This window comes from Pholcus phalangioides, unplaced genomic scaffold (assembly GCF_987345545.1).
Source record: "Pholcus phalangioides strain wild (caught in Gottingen) unplaced genomic scaffold, Ppha-v1.0 ptg000037l_1, whole genome shotgun sequence".
NCBI lineage: Eukaryota > Metazoa > Arthropoda > Arachnida > Araneae > Pholcidae > Pholcus > Pholcus phalangioides.
In genome coordinates this window covers 1,018,940-1,037,503 of record NW_028301624.1, presented here as the reverse complement: position 1 = coordinate 1,037,503, position 18,564 = coordinate 1,018,940, and the positions used below count along the sequence as shown (strand labels likewise).

The window sequence follows — 18,564 nt, the reverse complement described above, 5'->3', positions numbered from 1 at the left end:
ATGACAAAAAATATTGTATCAATTTTTGTCAATTCATTGCAAACCTGTTTTGTTTCTTCATATTTTAGATTCTGACTGGTGAGGATTGGAATGAAGTGATGTACGATGGTATTAAAGCTTATGGCGGTGTTAGCTCAATCGGGGTGCTGGCGAGCATATACTTCATCATACTTTTCATTTGTGGCAACTGTATCCTTGTTGTACATACATATTTTGTCGACCTTACATATGAATAGTTTTTCTGTGGTGTATATAGACTTAGATAACCAGTTTATCACCAGAAGATAGTTAAACATGTTTTAACCCTCCCCAACTTATAAGTGGATACAGGCTCTTCATATGAAGGGAGGGAGGGTGTTGTATAAGGTAGATTGCCCCGTATCTTCCTATGCCCCAATTTTATGTGGTCAGTTGTATCAATCTTTTAGTTGTTGCCCGAATAGAAGTGGATGTATAGACAGAAGTGCATGAAATTTTTGTTATAGTCGCTACTACTAAACCATACATTCATCTCGTAGACATATTAAACAGTGTACTCCCATTTGACTTCTCTGAAGAAGTGGTTGTGTCGGAGTTATATTGTTACCTGTGTATTTATTTTAAGTTTCATGCATGCATTTGTTCAGTTGTTGCATATATCTATCTGCTCTATCATCTAAAGATGAAACTGATAATGAATGAATATTTTATGAGTGTAGTTTAAATGTGTTGTAAGATCTGTGTGTGTGTGTTATTCATTAAGGCAAGCAAGGGAGACCATTTCACATTTATGCCTTGACTGCTGAGACGATGGATTCTGTTGCTGACTGACGCAAGAATTTTTTTTTTCAAAACGGCCAGCTAAATCACATTTTCTTCTTGAAGTTCGAGCTATGCCAAAAATCTAATTTTGCTGAACAATCCTGTATAGTTGATTCTATGTAATGTTGGCTTCTATGGTATTTAGTTGTATCACTATGGTAAACACAAAAAAAACTCTCTCTGGTTAGTACAATACATCTGAGCTGAAGGCATTTTATTGAGATTCTTGGGAAAATTATGTAATGCAATACCTGCACTGATACATTGCATCATTTTTCTGAGATTCTCAATAAAATGATGCCTATAACTCAGATGTCTTGCTAATTGTTTTATTTTAGTTTTGATTGCCAAAATTATTCAAATTGAAAAACAAATTCTGAATTAGTTTCATTTTAAATTATATACATAAAGTTCAGATAAGTAATGAATGTCTTTGACTGGCTAAAGATATCCTTCTAAATGTTTTCTTGGCTATCGCTGTTGACAACCTGGCTGATGCTGATAGTTTGAGTGGTGTGGAAAAGGTTAGTTTTGGTTTTTACTTCTGGATTTGAACTATGTATGGTTTATATCATAAATTATTATATGCTACAGAGTGCCAATCCTATATATAGCCATTCACTGACTCATGAGCATGTTCTGTTCCAAGCATCTGGTTGGGAAAGATGTAAGCCAGTGTTTTCCAAAGTGGGTAATGCCCCCTTTCATTGGGCGATGGAATGGTTCATGGGGGGGGGGGGAATAGAAGCTATGGGATCATATGGTTCCATATCACGTGGGTGGTGATGAGGGTAAATGAATTTTTTGAGGAGGTGGAACAAAAAGTTCAGGAAACTGATGGGTTTTAGGAAACTATATGGACAGTCACCGACAGGACAAAAAAATTTTCCATAAAAGAGGGGGTGACCATTAATCAGGAGTTAGAGATGTATGCTTTCATCATACAAATCATTATTTTGCCTTAAAAGAGAAGTGACTGCATCTAAGAGGTGCCCGTTAAGAGGGATTTTACTGTATATAAAACTAGGATCACCAATTTGAGAATCCTCATTGACGACTGCTTAGGTTTTCTGAACATTGTTCAGCAGTGGTTAAAAAAATGTATGGAATGCTCAGTTTCATTCTCATAAAGGCCTCTTCATTCTCCTAAAGTCATTCTTCTGCTTTTCTGGAGCTTAGTGCATCCTGGATTGGAGTATGTTAATAGGTTTTGGAGACCATACCTACAGAGGGACATGGAGGTGATTGAAGGGGTGCAGAGAACAGTTGCACATGCACTTGATGGCACACTGAGCTGAAGCTACGAAGAGACTATAAAGAGAGAGACAAAGATATATATTAATCTTTTTGTTGTTTGTACATCTGTCTTAAAAGACACAGGCTTTATTGTGTATCTGATTCAGATCTTTGTCAGATTCACGATATTAATCAATATAGTTGGTGATCTCGTCTAATATAGATTGATGGAATTTTGCATCAGAATCACTAGATTAAGAAGTGAAAATTTACATCATTTTAAGGGAAATAATTTATTGTTCCCAATAATTTTCCTTCAAAGCCAAATAGGATAAAATAAATATTTGCCTGAAAAGTTAGAGCCACCTCGTTGGCAATTTGCCTGTTGTGGCGTTGTATTTGTATTTGTATTGTATTGTATTGTATTAATCAATTAGTGACATAAATAGTTTGCACAATGCAGGACAAGATCTCCTATCAAGGAAACAGTTATTTTCCGGATATTATGCTGAGGTGAGCTCGGAAAGAAAAGTCATCACGTCTCCGCCACTCCTTGATATCTCTAGCTGAGAAAAAAGCCATCTATATCTCTCTAAAAACCGTCCCACCCGGGGGCCATTTCCTGAAGTTAAGAGAGGCTACTAATGCCTCTACTTCAGCGCCTCACGACACAGTGCGTGAAATTAGGAAGGCAGATTCATATGTCTCCAGTGGTGTAGATGGTAGCATGCTTGCCCGGTATGCAAGAGGGCCTGGGTTCGAGTCCCGGTGGAGACGTGATGACTTTTCTTTCCGAGCTCACCTCAGCATAATATCCGGAAAATAAGTGTTTCCTTGATATCTCTAGCTGAGAAAAAAGCCATCTATATCTCTCTAAAAAGATCTCCTATATTGTAATTACAATATCTGATATTCCTCTGACATTCCGATATATAATGATATGGGCCAAATTTACGAGTTGAATGGTATCACTATTCCAGATGCGACTAGGGTCACTGATTTCGGAATTCTCATTGACAAGTGACTTAAGCTTTCTGAAGCTTGTTCAGCGGTGGTAAAAAAGGTGAATAGAATACTCGGTTTTATTTTTGAAAAGTTCTCTTCGCATTCTCCTGTATCCATTCTTCCGCTTTTCCGAGGCTTAGTTCATCCTGGACTGAAGTATTCTGTAAGGTTTTGGAGATTATACCTACGGAGGGACATAGACTTGGTTGAAGGGGTGCAGAGAAGAGCTAGGCATGTCCTTGTTGGCACACAAGGCTTTAGTTATGAAGAGAGGTTTTATTTTTTGAATATATGTTTATATTGGATGAACGCAAGTGTCAGGGGATATGATCTCACTGGTTAAAATTTTCAACAGGATGGATCACAAATTATTGATACATCGTCAATCGACTGCTTTGACAAGGGGACACCAGTATCAATTGGTAAAAGACAATTCTATGTTGTGGTGTCGCAGGGAGTTTTTCTGCAAAGGTTTGTGAATAAATGGAACAGCTTACCTCTGGGGGGTCGTGAATTCTAAATACAATTGATAGAAATTGATACAAATAGATGATACATACAAATCGAGAAGAAAAAGAAGCTATCCATACTTGAATGAGACAACCATAATTTTTTATGGGCAGTTTATTTATATTTTGCCATAATTATTGTTATTTGAGTGGCTATATTTTTCATATGCTTTAGATATATGTTCGACATCCATATTTAGTTGAAGTAATTTGAAATTCTATGCATGTAATTCTATGCCTTGGATCATTCATAACCTCCCTTGATTCACAGAAACCCTTGCATACCGGTCATTGGGCAACTGGTCTGGCAATAGAGCATTGACCCTGTTGGGTGTAAAAGCTCACTGTGTTATCTAATAGCCAGAGTGGATCATTGATTAAGGGTGAAGGTTTACCAATGAATTGAAATGTTTAATTTTGGAGGCTCAAAATTATGAGTACAACGGCCACAAATATTTCACTTCTACAGACAGAAATCAAACCAAAACTTATACATGTTTATTAGTCTCACAAAACAAAGTACTTTATGATTGGTACAGTAAATTAAATTAAGATGTTATATATATCTAAAAATAATTTATTAAAATAATCCCAGGAGGAAGGAGAGGAAGAGGAAGGTGAGGAAGGAGCTCCTGAAGAAGGCACTGTGAGAAGCACTGAAAAAGAAGGCAGCAAATCTAAAGGTGGATCCTCCGAACCAGATGATGAAATGTGCAAGAGAAACAGGCGAAAAAGTGAAATGGTCCGTATAGATTCGATTCAGATGAACCATGTGGGGTAAGTGTGTTTAAAGCTCATTCTCCTCAGCTGTCATGATTGATGAAATGCTGTGTTGCATGAATACTTGATGTTTGTTGAACATTGATAATTTTTCTTAAATTTTTATAGGTATGCATCTGATAAGAAGGTTCGTAGAGCCATATGTCCCAATTTAAGTATCGTTTGTATAATTATCTTATTTTTTCATTATATTTTATTCATGAGCCTTGTGGGGGTTTTTTTTCAATGTTAAATTTTAATCATATCTTTAGGGTCCTGTGGAGATTACCATAGGCGATGAAGAAAAAGTTGGTGAGTGGAAATAGCTTATTTCTGTGTTTAGAAACATAATTTTTGCATGAACCTTAATATGGTACATACAGTTGTTGCACTTCTACACAAAGTGTCTGACCATATGAATGTCCGTATGAGTGACCAAGCACATGACCATGTGAGTGTCCGGATGAGTGACCAAGTAAGCGAATAGGTGAATTGGACATTCAGTCCCAGATATTTCCCACCTGACATTTCGCCCTTGTATAAATAGCATGTGAGTTATGCCACTCACTGAGTCATTCACCCAACCATACAATCAATCACTCACATACTCATATGGTCACTCACTTGGTCATTCATATGGTTGTTCACTAACTCACAGCCGTCTTAAGAGCATCATGAGCCCCTGGGCGAAGTGATTTCATGGAGGTCCTACCCGTTAAATTATCGAAATATTCAACTACTTATTTTTCTGAGGCCCCTCTTGTGTTGAGGCGCCCTGGTGAGCCCATGCATTAAGACGGCACTACGCTCATTCATGCAGTCAATCATGCTCATATTGTCACTCACCCACTTATATGGTCACTCATCTAATATCTAATCATTTGGTCACTCGCATAGAGTCATTCATATGGTCAGGGCAGGCGAAATGCCAGGTGTAAAATTACCAGGGACGAAATGCACCAGGCATGAAATGGACAATTTCTGGGGATGAAATGTCCCAGGTGTGAAATGTTAGAGGCGAAATTTCCGGATCTCTGTGGCAGAGTCCTGGCATTCATTCATTCATGCAAAAAAGTTCTGGGCATTTTTTGAATTAACTCAAATGATAGACATCCATTAGAGAAGGAATACTTCTAGTGATTGAAATTTGACTGCACATGTTAGACAAAGGTTTTTTTGCCCCACTTTAAAATCTTCCCCCATTTACTTTTGTCTTCGTGATGGGGGCCACCTTTACCAAAAATAATCTCAGTTTGTCGTTAATAGAACTAATATCTTCATAAATTCCTCGTCTTATTTAAATTTCCACAAACATTTTCAAAGTTGAAGCAGAGCCACCTTGCTTTATTACTACAAAATAAGAATCATGTATTTTCAATTTCTATTTCACATTAGGAGCAGGGCATAATGTGATAGAACCAGTTTAGTGACTTTTAACTATGCATATTCTAAAGAAGACAAAAATTCATATGTTAACAGATGCTTTTGGGCATTTTTTCCCTTTTCTCTAGAGAAAGAAAGTGCAGATGCTGAGGATGAAGGGGAAGGAGAGGGAGAAGAAGAAAATGGTGAAGAAGCTGCATCGGGTGTTGGGTCTCAAGGTGCCAGGCCAAGACGTATGTCGGAGCTCAACATACCAAACAAAATCATACCCATTCCAAATTACAGCTCATTTTTCATTTTTTCTCCAACAAACAGGTAAATTTAATCTTGTATTTTTAAAAGAAAAGATTATAAAAAAAATTGTAGGTGCCAAACAACCCAAAAATTGTTTATGAATTGACTGTAAAGGTGCATCTTATATACAGTGAAACCTCGATATAATGATACTCTGTGGACCAAGAAAAAATATTGTTGAAGAGAGATTATCATTGTATTGAGAAGCCGTTTAACATTCGAGTGTAGGCATTTCCAAACAAGACCTGAAAAAATATTGTTGTAGATGAATTTATCACTATATAGAGTAGCAAAGTTTCACTGTATATAAAATAGCATGTTCCCGGACTGATTCATCATCGTCGAGCTCAAACCGCTGAAGCTGTAAATGTGAAATTTGGTCAGTTTTATTTTATAATGTAGAAACTCACTAAGAATAGATTTTTTAAAAATTCAACACCTAAAGAGGTCATAAGAATGAATTTTCAGATTACAAAATCCACAAGAGCGAAGCTGCAGGTAACTGCTTGTTGTAAATATTTCTGTAGTGTACTGTCTATTCTTGGAAGCTTGATTCCTCTAAAATGTTGAGCTGCTTTTTTACGTATGTACGCTTGAGGCTTTTTGCAATCATTTCTTTAAAGTCTTTTACATTGATGTGATTGGGAAAAAAAGAAAAGCTTGAGTAATCTAAAATATAAAGCACAGTTGATGTTGCTTTTAAAATCATGGATAATACCATTTGGGTATTGTTATCATTTTTGTAAAAAATTAAATGGACCAATATCATAACATGGGAGTTCAGTTATTGTTATCAGAAATTCAGAGTCCTGATGTGATCACATTGAGTGACATGGACTATATTTGTCATGTGTAAATGATCCCTGATACTTGATATTCTGACGAATTGAATTGTTTAGCTTACAAACGATTATTGTATTAAGCTTTAGTTTGGTAGAATGAATTTGTATCATATTGTATCAATCGGGCTGTGAAAATTGACGAAGTGTCCCGAATAAAGCTTGATTTCAGGCTCCAATTGTGAACAAGACATTTATTCGGCCATATCAAGATCATATTCTATCATTTCGACTTATAGTGATGTTATTCTATTAAATTAGAGAAATGTCACAAATAAAACAAACCTTTGACCTTTTTTTTCAGTCCAGAAACAAACATGTTTATAAAAAATAAATTGGATAAATAGTTTTGTTAAGGTCATTTATGTCTTTTTTCCCATTGATTTGTAGGGTCAGAGTTTTTTGTCATCAGGTTATCAATCACAGCTATTTCAGTAACACTGTCTTAGTGTGTATCCTTATCAGCAGTGCCATGTTAGCTGCTGAAGATCCACTAAATTCAGATAGCGATCGAAACAAGGTAAATAATTTTTTTTTTAAATAAATGAACAATTGGGTGTTTTTTTGTATTTTCCGTTATATTGGAACAAAATATCGATTTATGGAACTCAAACTTTAAGTTTTTAGTTATTGTGATTTTGTGCAAAAATTAACTGAAGTTTTTGATTTTTTTTCCAGGTGCTGAACTATTTTGATATCTTTTTTACTACCATATTTACTATAGAGATAACATTGAAGGTATGTGGTAATTATTGAATTTTTAAAAAATACAGTAAAACTTGAATTGAACAATTTCTTTGACTTTAACCCAAAGGGGCATTGACGAGATATCTCACCTTCTTAAAAGCTTATTTTAGCATTAACAAGCCCAGGTACTTTGTAAAGTTGATTTTTCAATGGAATACTTTTCCCTACATCCCTTGGTTTGCACCTGCTGAAAATCAAAAGAAAGCATACCTCATTAAAAAATATGGCATATCGGGGGGGGGGGGATTTAGTGATTTATATTTCGCCGCTTACAGGGCTTATTTTTTTATTTTCTGTGTGTATATGTGTGATCATTTCTACCTTGATTTATTAGATAAAACTGTCCCATCTGTGAAATCAATAGGCTTTCTGGATATTATGCTGAGGTGAAAAGGAAAAGTGTTATTTTTCTCTCCCAGGAATCTAACCCAGGACCTCTTGCATATCAGGCAAGTGTACTGACCATTATACCACAGAGATGATCCTTCTTTCATTAGAGCACACACATGGTAGCATTACTTGCTGAATAGAGACATTGCAGCATCTTTTCAACTTCAGCTAATGGCCTCCAGATGGTGGCAGAAGAGAGCAGTTTTTTTTCCTATTCACCTCGGTATACTATCCAGAAAGCCTATTGATTTTATGTATCTTAGCCAAGCAAAAATTCACCATCCATCTGTGTTCGATTTTCCCACAGTTGGGCTGCTTTTTTATCATGGACATCATGTGCCCCAAAGCAGAATATGCAAAATCTGCTACATACATCACAGAATAATCAGTTCTAGTGCAGATCAATCAGGAATAATTTTAAAACCATTGTGGGAATTTTTACCACAGAACATTTCCAGTCAACTGAGGGCTTGTTGCAGAACAATGCAAAACATTGTGTTTTGAGGGGAACATGTTTTTGGCTTTAAAACTAATTAATACAAAGCTTATGGCAAACTTGATAAATATGCATCTTTTTCACTTGGGGAGAAATAGCACTTTGTATTTCCTAGTGAATCATTTTCGTTCAACAGTAGGGGGAAGTGCAGTCGAATCAGATTCCCCTCCCTACGACAGTAAAGATGTTTTTTTTTAATAGAATAAAGATACAGATTTTACATGCAAAAGATTTTTCATTTTCAGTGGGTTTTTCTTGTGAATAAAACTTCTATTTATAAAAAAATATTAGTCTAATAATTTTTAAAACTTTTGTCTCATTTCACTACAATATTTTTCCTTACATTTGTTATTGAAATCATTATTATTCACTTCATTAGGCTATAACATACGGACTTGTTGTGCATCCCGGATCATTTTGTAGAAGTGCGTTCAATCTTTTGGACATATTAGTCGTCTGTGTTTCGCTCATTTCCTTTGGCTTCGAGTGAGTATTGAAGCTTTCTGTGTTTGCCTGAAATAACCTTTTTGAAACCAATCTTTATCATAATGTAAAGCAGGGCTGGACAGATCCAGGCACCAGGTAACCATGGCGACTAAAAAATTGGAATTTGCACCTAATATTTTTTATGTATGATAACTGAATTGAAATCAAAGGGCAGCACAAAATTATTGGAACTTATGCCTGTGTGTCTGCTAGCATGTAAAATGAGATCCCTAGGTTCTGGACAAGTAACAAAATACATTATTTTTTGGACTGATTCTATCGGGGAAAAAATTTCTTGGCACCTAATTTTTTTCCGATTTGTCAAGTCTTGACATAAAGTGTTCTTACACAAGTACAGTAGGACCTCATTATAATGAACTAATAGTGGCTGAAGATTGCCTGTTTTAATGAAAGCGCAGTTTATAACAAATACTTTTTTATAGGAGTGCAATGCAATAAGTTGTACAATAATGAAAGTAAAGTAGTTAGCTATAAAAATTGTTCATTTTGTATTAAACTGAAAAACAGCCTTCAACATAGGTTGAATTAAAAAAGATGAGCGTGTGATACACACTGCATTAATCTTAATATTTTTGACTGGGGAGTGGTATGACTCATGCAGTGCACCAATGTTTATGCAAAACAACACACTGATTAATGTGTAATCGCTTGCTTGCAAATGTAAGACTGTTATAATGAAGTTCTACTTTAATTGTTTTTATAATATGTCAGAACATCAGAATAACTGACTTTTTTTCCCTTCTGTTAGCAATGGAGCCATATCAGTAGTGAAAATTCTTAGGGTGTTGAGGGTTTTACGTCCACTCAGAGCAATCAACCGAGCCAAAGGATTGAAGGTTTTGCATCTCGTAGTTTCTAAATAACTTTTTTTTATGTCACTGAGAATTTTACAGCCATTTGTAATATTTATTGTTTTTGTTCTGTCTTTGTTTGCAGCATGTTGTCCAGTGTGTGATTGTTGCAGTGAAAACAATTGGCAACATCATGCTTGTCACTTTTTTGTTAAATTTCATGTTTGGTGTCATCGGTGTCCAACTTTTCAAGGTACGACCAAAAACATTCGACTATTTTTCATGTTACATAATTTTATGATAATTTTTAAATTTTTAAATGGTTTTTTCTTTAAAAACTTGTACTATATACATCATATTTTCCTGCATGTAATCTGCAGATTATGGTTTAAAAATATCTGAATTTGATAATACAGATTGTATGCCATTGGGCTTCATACCTACAGTTTTTTCCCCTTGGAAGAATAAAAAAATTTTAAATATTTGTCTAAAAATTTGCTGCTAGATATAAAATTATATTTTTTCTGAAAGTGGGGAAACTTGTTCGTCTGTGCAGATTATATGCAGGCAAGAAATCTGTTATTAATTGATAAGGTTGTTGCGGCTGTTATCAATTGAAAGAGGTTTTTGAAGCAAAGGGTTGCTGTTTTTACGAGTTCATTTTCTCAATGTTTCTCCAAAAGAGTGGTTGCCAACATTGGATTACTATAAGTATATAGTGAAATTCAAAACCACAAGTTATTGCCCAGCCTGCTGGCTAGGAACAGAACTTCTTAAAGTCATTAACCAGTTACAGAACTTAGAAATCTCATAATGATGCCAACCATAGACGGAAATATGGAGGGGCAGGGGGGGGGGGCATTGACATAATCATAATGCCTCCCTCAGCTTTTTAACTTAATCCCTGCTCATGACGTCTATCACCGGTGTTGTAAAAACTTTGAGAGTATGAATTCATACAGATGATGATAAATTTTACACAGAGAATTTCATATCTCTTTCAATCTGTTGCAGTCAAGTCTTCATATGACCAGGTATATTCATTCCATGAAAGAAGAAAATGTTTTGTATAAATTTCATTGAAAAGAAATAATTTTGTATTGTGAGAAAACATTTGAATTTTCCAGTAAAAACTCCAGTAGAAAATTACATTGCATAGAAACTCTGTATTTCATAATATCTAAAATTAGATTTGATCTTCCTTTGGGGTAAATTTTTATTTTCCTATTATAAAAATAAATATTATGTTTCATGGCTAATTTCTGATTCATAAATTGCAGGGGAAATTTTTTAGCTGCAGTGATCCTTCCAAGGGATATCCCGAGGATTGTGTGTAAGCATGATTGTATATATTTCTTCATTTGCAATTCTTCACTCAATTCTGAAGCTGTACTTTTGTTTCTTAGTGTAATGGAGCATATTCAGTCGAACTCTAATTTAATGAATCATATAAACTTGAAAAATTTCCCTGAAACACCAGTTGTTTCCCTCCGAAAGAAATTTCTGGTTACTGTTGAGTCTCTTATTTTGCCAATGATGAGCGCAACAATTTTGTAAAGTTTACTTCTTAATCACATATATTTTCCATGCCTCCAACTTATTGGATCAAAGCAATTTTTTTAAAATACTGTATGCTTCAATCATTTTTCACAGCTTATTTTCAGACATGTTCCGTTGAATATGGAGGCACAAGTGCATTTAGGAAGTCGCTTGTTTCAAATTGACAGATGAGAAACATCAGAAATATGATTGTTGTTAATATCTTTTTCTTTTAAAAAATTTAAAAGTCTAAATGACAATGAATTTTTAATGCAATTCTTTATTTTTTCACAGGGGAACTTTTATCACATATGAAGGAGGGGATATAAACAAGCCTGTGTTAAAAGATAGGGAGTGGACAAGATACAAGTTCAATTTTGATGACGTAGCCAAAGCTATGCTCACATTATTCACTGTATCGACGTTTGAAGGTTGGCCGCAGTAAGTTATTATTGACTCTCCTAAAATTGTACATTTCATCAACAATTCAAATCGTTCAAGTAATATTTAAAATTTGGTTCATAAAAACCTATGGCCAGTGCCATCTTAACACATGTTCCCACTTGGGCTCGGCACGGGAACCCATGATGCTCTTATGACGGCCGTGCCTGTGGCTGTGAGCAATCTTTCTTTTATTAGCATTTGAATGAACAATTTCATGAAGATATATTAGATATATATAAGAACACTTTCAGAATTTTTAAAATTCATGGCAAGTTTTTATTTTGATAGCTATCTATGCGTATTTCATTTCTTTGAAAAGGATGCTCTTCTTTATTTCAAGGCTTCTTCACGTAGCCATAGATTCAAAAGCGGAAGATGAAGGTCCATCTCATAATTACCGTCCCATGGTTGCTATATTTTTTATCATCTACATTATCATCATTGCTTTCTTCATGGTAAACATCTTCGTTGGTTTTGTTATCGTTACATTTCAGAATGAAGGGGAACAAGAGTACAAAAATTGTGAGCTTGACAAGAATCAGGTGAATATATTTATATATAAACATATAGTTACTTGATACAATACCTGTTTCGTTTTCATATTATTAAGTGTACAAATAAGTTTCGAAGAATTTTTCAAGATTCAACCTGTACCATAATTTCCTATGAATGCAGTGATCTCTCACTTATGCTTCTGTCATTTATAAGAGGGTTTTCTCACTCCCGGTCAAAGATATTAGTAAACAGTGCTGTTCACTTATGTATTTTCTCTTGTTCCCTTTCACCGACACATAAGTAAGAAATCGCAGTGATTCGTGATGGCATTTATTTCACAAATTAAATATGACAAGTTCAATGTGAGCAGTGAAAATATGATTAATAATTCAAATTCAATGGGTACTAAGCATGGTGAGATCTTCATTAGATCTCTGGGTTACCATACTGTTAGTGGTCTTTATGGTGTCATCACTAAGGATACATAGATTTTGTATGTACGAAATAACCATGATAAATGCAAAATTGGCCAATTTTGATAAATAAATGCTAAAATTTCATTTTTATTACTTTTAGTAAAATCTAGATAATTTACACTTTTTCAAGTGGGAAAATCATAATTTTGGTCAGTACTTGTGAACGTGCTTAAAAGGAAAACCACAAGCATCACTTGTTTCCCCTCTGACATTGTCTTAGATGTGAATATAATCGATTTCGGTTATAACATAGCCCCTAGATGATTCGAGAAGTGTTTGTGATAATCGACGTGTATGCTATAAGCAAGGCGTATTTATCAATAGCATATATGCATTTTTGCAACAAATGTTGTACAAAAAAGTCTGTTTTTGACTATTTTTCTAGGGTTTTTGGTCATATGGTATATCTGGATTATTTTCTCGGTTAAGACCATTCTTTTGGTTTGTTATATCCATAGTGTACGCTTTAAGCAGTGCATTACAGAGATAAAAATATATGGACATGAGTGAGCCAAATTTTAAGGATTTCATATGTGTGTCATATCCGGGTTATGTTATAAGTGTACTCGACTGTATATGCAACTGAAATATATGAATATTTGGGAAAGGATGCTATAAAAGCATTCAAAAAATAGGGTTAAATTAGGAGAAAGTAGAGATGTATTACTACAATGCTAGGTTTCAACACTAAGTACTTTAACACTTTCCAGTAATACTGCCATTTTTTTTAATGCGAAATTTTTTATTTCAGCTATGTTTTATTTATTCGAGAGGTTTTTTTGTGAACAAATGTAAAATTTGTCATTTGGAATTCATTATTGCAAATAAATGCAACTTACAAAATAAATGTGGTTTTTACTTTTTACAAGCATCAGAATGGTTTTTCTTTTTAAAACAGGGTTACATTCACTGACCATGTGTCATCCTAACCATGCAGAAAATCTGCTTCAACCGTCCTAGTTGATATCAATTTTGACTATTTTATTGCTGTAGATGATTTCAAATAGTCAAAAGAACCAGCAACCAATTTCTTCATTATTAATTTTTTTAATGAGTTGCTTCTCATAGAGTTGTCATAGTATCATACTACCCTCTTCTCACAGTGGGCAAGGGGAGGCCTAGTGCCCCGGGCACTGTATCAGGAAGGGCACTGTGTTTACTGTTTTTCCATTCAAAATTACAGGGGGAGGTGTCAAAACAGACTCTGGCCCTTGGTGACAGAGCAAATTTTTGTTTTTAGTTGCAGCTCTGACAGCAGGTTTTACAATTACTAGCCTATACAAATTCACTAATCTATCACTTGATTATCTTAATATTTATTATTTTAATAAAATGAAAATAAGTTAGATTAAAATTATTATTTAATCACTTTCAAAACCATATTTGACGACGCCTAGATGTCTTAAATTATTTTTAGCCTGTTCAAAAGAGATGAAGGTTTTGGTCAGTTTAGGATTTAAGGGTTCAGATGATATGGTAAAATTATGTGTATATTTTTTCTGTATTTACTTTACTTTTTATTTATTGTTTTATTTATTTTATTTTATGTATTATCATTATTATCATTCTTGTATAATACTCCGCCATGGTCTAGCCCCATTGGGGGGGGGGGGAATATGCTAAAATTGGCATGGACTGTGCTCGGTTTGAAAGAAAGTAAATTCTACTCAAAAGTAGCTAATATTTGAATATTCATACTCCATTTCTTCAGTCATTGATTTAATTCAGTTATTAAGATATTATCATATAACTACTACTTTAAAATTAATAGGAAAAAAATGTGAAGTTTGAGTTTTCTTGACTACTTCAAGTAGTAAAAACTGGCTGAAACTAATATTGACCAGGCTGGTTTAAACCACCTCTGGTTAAAGTAATACATCTCTGGCTACATCTCATACATCTTATCTATTAAAGGAAGGCAATCCTTCCTTTAATAGCCTTTGCTAGTATTACGAGAATTCACTCGTTTATCAAGTCAAAATTTGGTAATAATTTTCACTCTTTTTGATAAGCATTTATAATCCGAAGTTCTTGCAAAACATTCATAATCCGAAGTTCTTGCAAAACATTCATAATCCAAAGTTTTACTTATTTTTATTCAAACCTTACAGAAAAAAATTGTGGATACTGTAATATGCTGCAGTCTGTGAAGGGCCCCCATTTCTCAAGATGGGTTCGGAAATAGATTCAATTTTAGCCTCAGCATGTTTATCAAACGAGCAATCTACTTGCTTATAATTCACCACACTGACGTCTCCTTTGTTGGTTTTTATAATTTTAAACCTGATCCCAACATACCTAAATATTGCTTAGGATTGTACCATGAATCCAATATTTTACAAATGCTGCTTTAGCTATCATAAACTGCTTTTTGCTTCCAGTGTAAGAGCCTTCTGAGTTGATATAATCGTAATCTTTATAGCGAAATATTAGACAATTATTAACTGGCCAGTTTCCACCAATACCGCTTATCGGTACAAAAAACTAAGCTAAAACTAATGGAACACTTTGAATGAAAGATGAGGAAGCCGAGAACATGTGATGTTAGGATTTTGTGACTCTTTTATGTAGGTGAGGGGAGGTAATTTTGATTTGGTTTCACAATTGATGATAAAATTGTCTGTCTTTTCCCTCGAGTCAAAATAGAAACTTTTTGTCGAATGAAGAAAATGATTTTTTAGACGAAAGAGAGTGATGGTATTTTCAGGATGAGGCATGAATTCTCTGACAGCATGTTAGGGTACTGTTAACATTGTCTTAATGACAATGCTTTTATAGCTAGAACTATCGAAAATTTACAGTATATGTGGAATTGTGATTTTGAGAGATTTTAAAAAAGGGGTTTCACCATATTTTTGATGCACATTCATTTACACACCACATTGATATGATGAATTAATACTAATACTTTGCATCTACATCACTTGCATCATTAATTTTTTTCAGGATTATTTTGAGTAGATAAGCACCACATTCATTTTATTTCTTTTTTAGTGCTAAAATACAATGATATCTGAATTTTAATATAACATTTTATGTCTTTCTCTTCACAGAGGAACTGCATAGAGTTTGCACTAAAAGCTAAACCAGTGCGGAGGTATATTCCAAAAGCACGTTTTCAGTATAAAATCTGGTGGTTCGTTACCTCTCAGTATTTCGAGTACACGATATTTGTTCTCATCATGATCAACACCCTGACCCTTGCAATGAAAGTAAGTGATGAAATTTTTTAGAATTATATGTTTATAACATATACAGGGTGATTCCATAATTTCCCTTCTGGCATTTTGCTGGCAAAACGTTGATCCCAGAGGCATACTTCTAGTTAGCAAAAGTATCGAAACAACATACATAATTCATGTTGCAAGAGGTTGTATAGTTATCAAAATAAAAAAACTTTTTATACAGACACGTTGTGCTCAAAAACTTAATCAGACAGTTGTTGCCTTGTCTTTTGTAAGGCCAAAAACAATTCCACCTTTCTAAAAGCAGTATTTGCTGAGATGTTTTTAAGTCGAAAATCAGAGAAAAGATGGGAAAGAACAGCATAAATTAGGGAATGGAGCATTGTCCGTTAGTTTTACTATTTTTTCCCAACTTTTCTCAAGTTTTTGAATTCAAATAGCGCAAGGCAACTGCTTTTTAATTAGGTTTTTGAGGACAGGGTATCCTTATAAAAAGTTAACTGTGGTGTTTTAAAACTATACAACCCCTTGCAACATGAGTTATGTATCTTGAGTTCTACACATTATTTGGTAACTTTTTCCCCATTGTAAGTATGCCTCTAGGATCCATGGTTTGCCAGTAAAATGTATCAAGGGGAATTATAGAATCTCCCTGTAGATTATAATTTTAGATTATGATTTAATATTTTCAGTATGATAAGGAAATATATTTTTTCTTTTCTCCCTGCAGTTCAATAAGCAACCTTGTTTGTACACGAAAGTGATGGACACCCTCAATATAATTTTCACGACGGTTTTTGCCCTGGAGTTTGTTTTCAAGCTAGCAGCATTCAAATTTAAGGTGAAATTTCACTGAAATAAAAAATACATTGTTTTATAATAGTTTTAATTTGAGTGATTTGTTATTTATATATTATTGATGTTGCAAACTTCTTACACTGCATTCTTTGCAATAAGCTATGATGCACATCATGAAGTGTACAGCGCGCGAACAAAAGCAGAAAAACATTGAGAAAAAATAATTATTTTTTATTCAACTTAAGCATTGCACTTTTCTAACTATAAAACTCAAGTTTTTCATGCAATCACCCTTAAAAGGTTGCATATTCTGGAACTCCAAAAAATTGAACTTGTCATTCATTATCTGTTATTCCCATGTATCTCTGACACTGCTTTTACAAATCTCATTCATGAACCTGTTCTTCAAGAGTAAAGTTTCTCAATGTGTGTGTGTGTATTTTGGGTTTACTGCTTCCCATCACAAAGAAAAAAAATTATTTAACAGGAGATTCTTTCCAAAAATTTACGGTACTTTAAATGTGAGTGCTGCATTAGTGTGACCACCACTTGATTTAAAATTATTCAGTCGAATCTCAATTTAACAAAACAGATGAAACTGAAATTTTTATTTATTAAAGCGAGGAAAATTTTAATACCTGGGTTGATATTAACACACACACACACACACACACAGTACATTCACAAAGACTTTTAAAGAAATTTGTCAAATCAAGAAATTAGTTAAATTGTGAGTTTGTTATATCTATTCCAACTGTATTTGTATACATATTTATAGATATAGCTACAGAGATTCAAAAAATATGACAATATAACTTGTATGATAAGCTGATAGGTTTTACTTGTTTCGAAGTTGATTGTTTGTGTATCATTTTCTTATAAAGTTTTGATTATTCTTTCAAATTTTAACAAGATGATTTTAGTTCTAATTATGATGTATGGTTGTTTTTCCACAGAACTATTTTGGTGATGCGTGGAATGTTTTCGATTTTATCATTGTGTTGGGAAGTTTCATTGATATAGTTTACTCGGACGTAAATGTGAGTACCATCTTGATATTCTGGGAGACTATCTAACAGTTATGCGTAGAATAGAATTCTTTTAATGATTTTTTGTTTTGTATAAAAGTTAAATATCTGAAAAAAAGGTTGCCATATTGTTTAGATAATTTCATTTTTTTCAGGCGAGGCAGTAATCACAAATAAATCAGTTTGTCATGAACATTAATTACAGATACATTTTATGCCTATAAGCAGGGTCTGACTTTGGCATAGGGTGGGGCCTCTGGGCAAAGCAAGCAATAGAACAGGGGTCTTCAACCTTTCAGACATTGCGGACCAAAATAAACTTTCCTAGAAGCCTGTGAGTTACCAAGTCATACTGTGCTATTCTTGATTATCAAACAGGGTTTACAAGTTTATTGAACACTTTTATTTTTGGGTTGTAAATAAATGGAGTAGCCTACCTCTGGGGGGTCATGAATTCTAACGCAATTGACACGTTTAAAAAGAAGTACGATGAACATTGTGGGATAAATCAAGAAACTATCCATAGAATAGGACAACTGTAATCTTTTTTATGGGCAGTGCATTATATAGTATTAATTATTAGTTTTTTTTGTGGTATATGCTTTTATATGGGACGGTTGTATGTTGGTTATATTTGACATCCATATTATTTATGGGCATCTTTTTTTCCTTTCATTTTTTCATTTCCCAACTTTCGTTTCATTTTCTGTGGTTCCCAACAAGACGCGAATGCGAGCCGATCTCCCATTAAAAAGTCTCGCCGCAGAAAGTATCGGGCGTACAACAGTATAATTATTCATTCATTACACTTCACTCACTATGAGTTGAGAAAAAAACTCAGT

The 18,564-nt window shown here is 34.1% G+C and overlaps 1 protein-coding gene and 1 non-coding gene across 5 annotated transcripts in view; both read left to right on the top strand.

Annotated features, from left to right (window-relative positions):
- LOC149065862 (muscle calcium channel subunit alpha-1-like) overlaps positions 1 to 18,564 on the top strand; it is a 140,003-nt gene that overhangs the window by 84,465 nt on the left and 36,974 nt on the right. For all 4 annotated transcript variants that reach the window (XM_089253400.1, XM_089253399.1, XM_089253398.1 and 1 more), the window contains exons 15-31: positions 69 to 189; positions 1,249 to 1,325; positions 4,147 to 4,328; positions 4,440 to 4,458; positions 4,583 to 4,622; positions 5,822 to 6,008; positions 7,217 to 7,346; positions 7,505 to 7,564; positions 8,839 to 8,945; positions 9,715 to 9,802; positions 9,903 to 10,010; positions 11,038 to 11,090; positions 11,591 to 11,737; positions 12,081 to 12,282; positions 15,765 to 15,923; positions 16,627 to 16,737; positions 17,651 to 17,734. In XM_089253400.1, the coding sequence (XP_089109526.1) occupies positions 69 to 189; positions 1,249 to 1,325; positions 4,147 to 4,328; positions 4,440 to 4,458; positions 4,583 to 4,622; positions 5,822 to 6,008; positions 7,217 to 7,346; positions 7,505 to 7,564; positions 8,839 to 8,945; positions 9,715 to 9,802; positions 9,903 to 10,010; positions 11,038 to 11,090; positions 11,591 to 11,737; positions 12,081 to 12,282; positions 15,765 to 15,923; positions 16,627 to 16,737; positions 17,651 to 17,734 (1,875 nt within the window). The remainder of the gene's footprint in view (positions 1 to 68; positions 190 to 1,248; positions 1,326 to 4,146; positions 4,329 to 4,439; positions 4,459 to 4,582; positions 4,623 to 5,821; positions 6,009 to 7,216; positions 7,347 to 7,504; positions 7,565 to 8,838; positions 8,946 to 9,714; positions 9,803 to 9,902; positions 10,011 to 11,037; positions 11,091 to 11,590; positions 11,738 to 12,080; positions 12,283 to 15,764; positions 15,924 to 16,626; positions 16,738 to 17,650; positions 17,735 to 18,564) is intronic.
- TRNAT-GGU (transfer RNA threonine (anticodon GGU)) lies at positions 2,741 to 2,814 on the top strand. The gene has a single exon. It is a non-coding gene; the product is annotated as a tRNA-Thr (tRNA).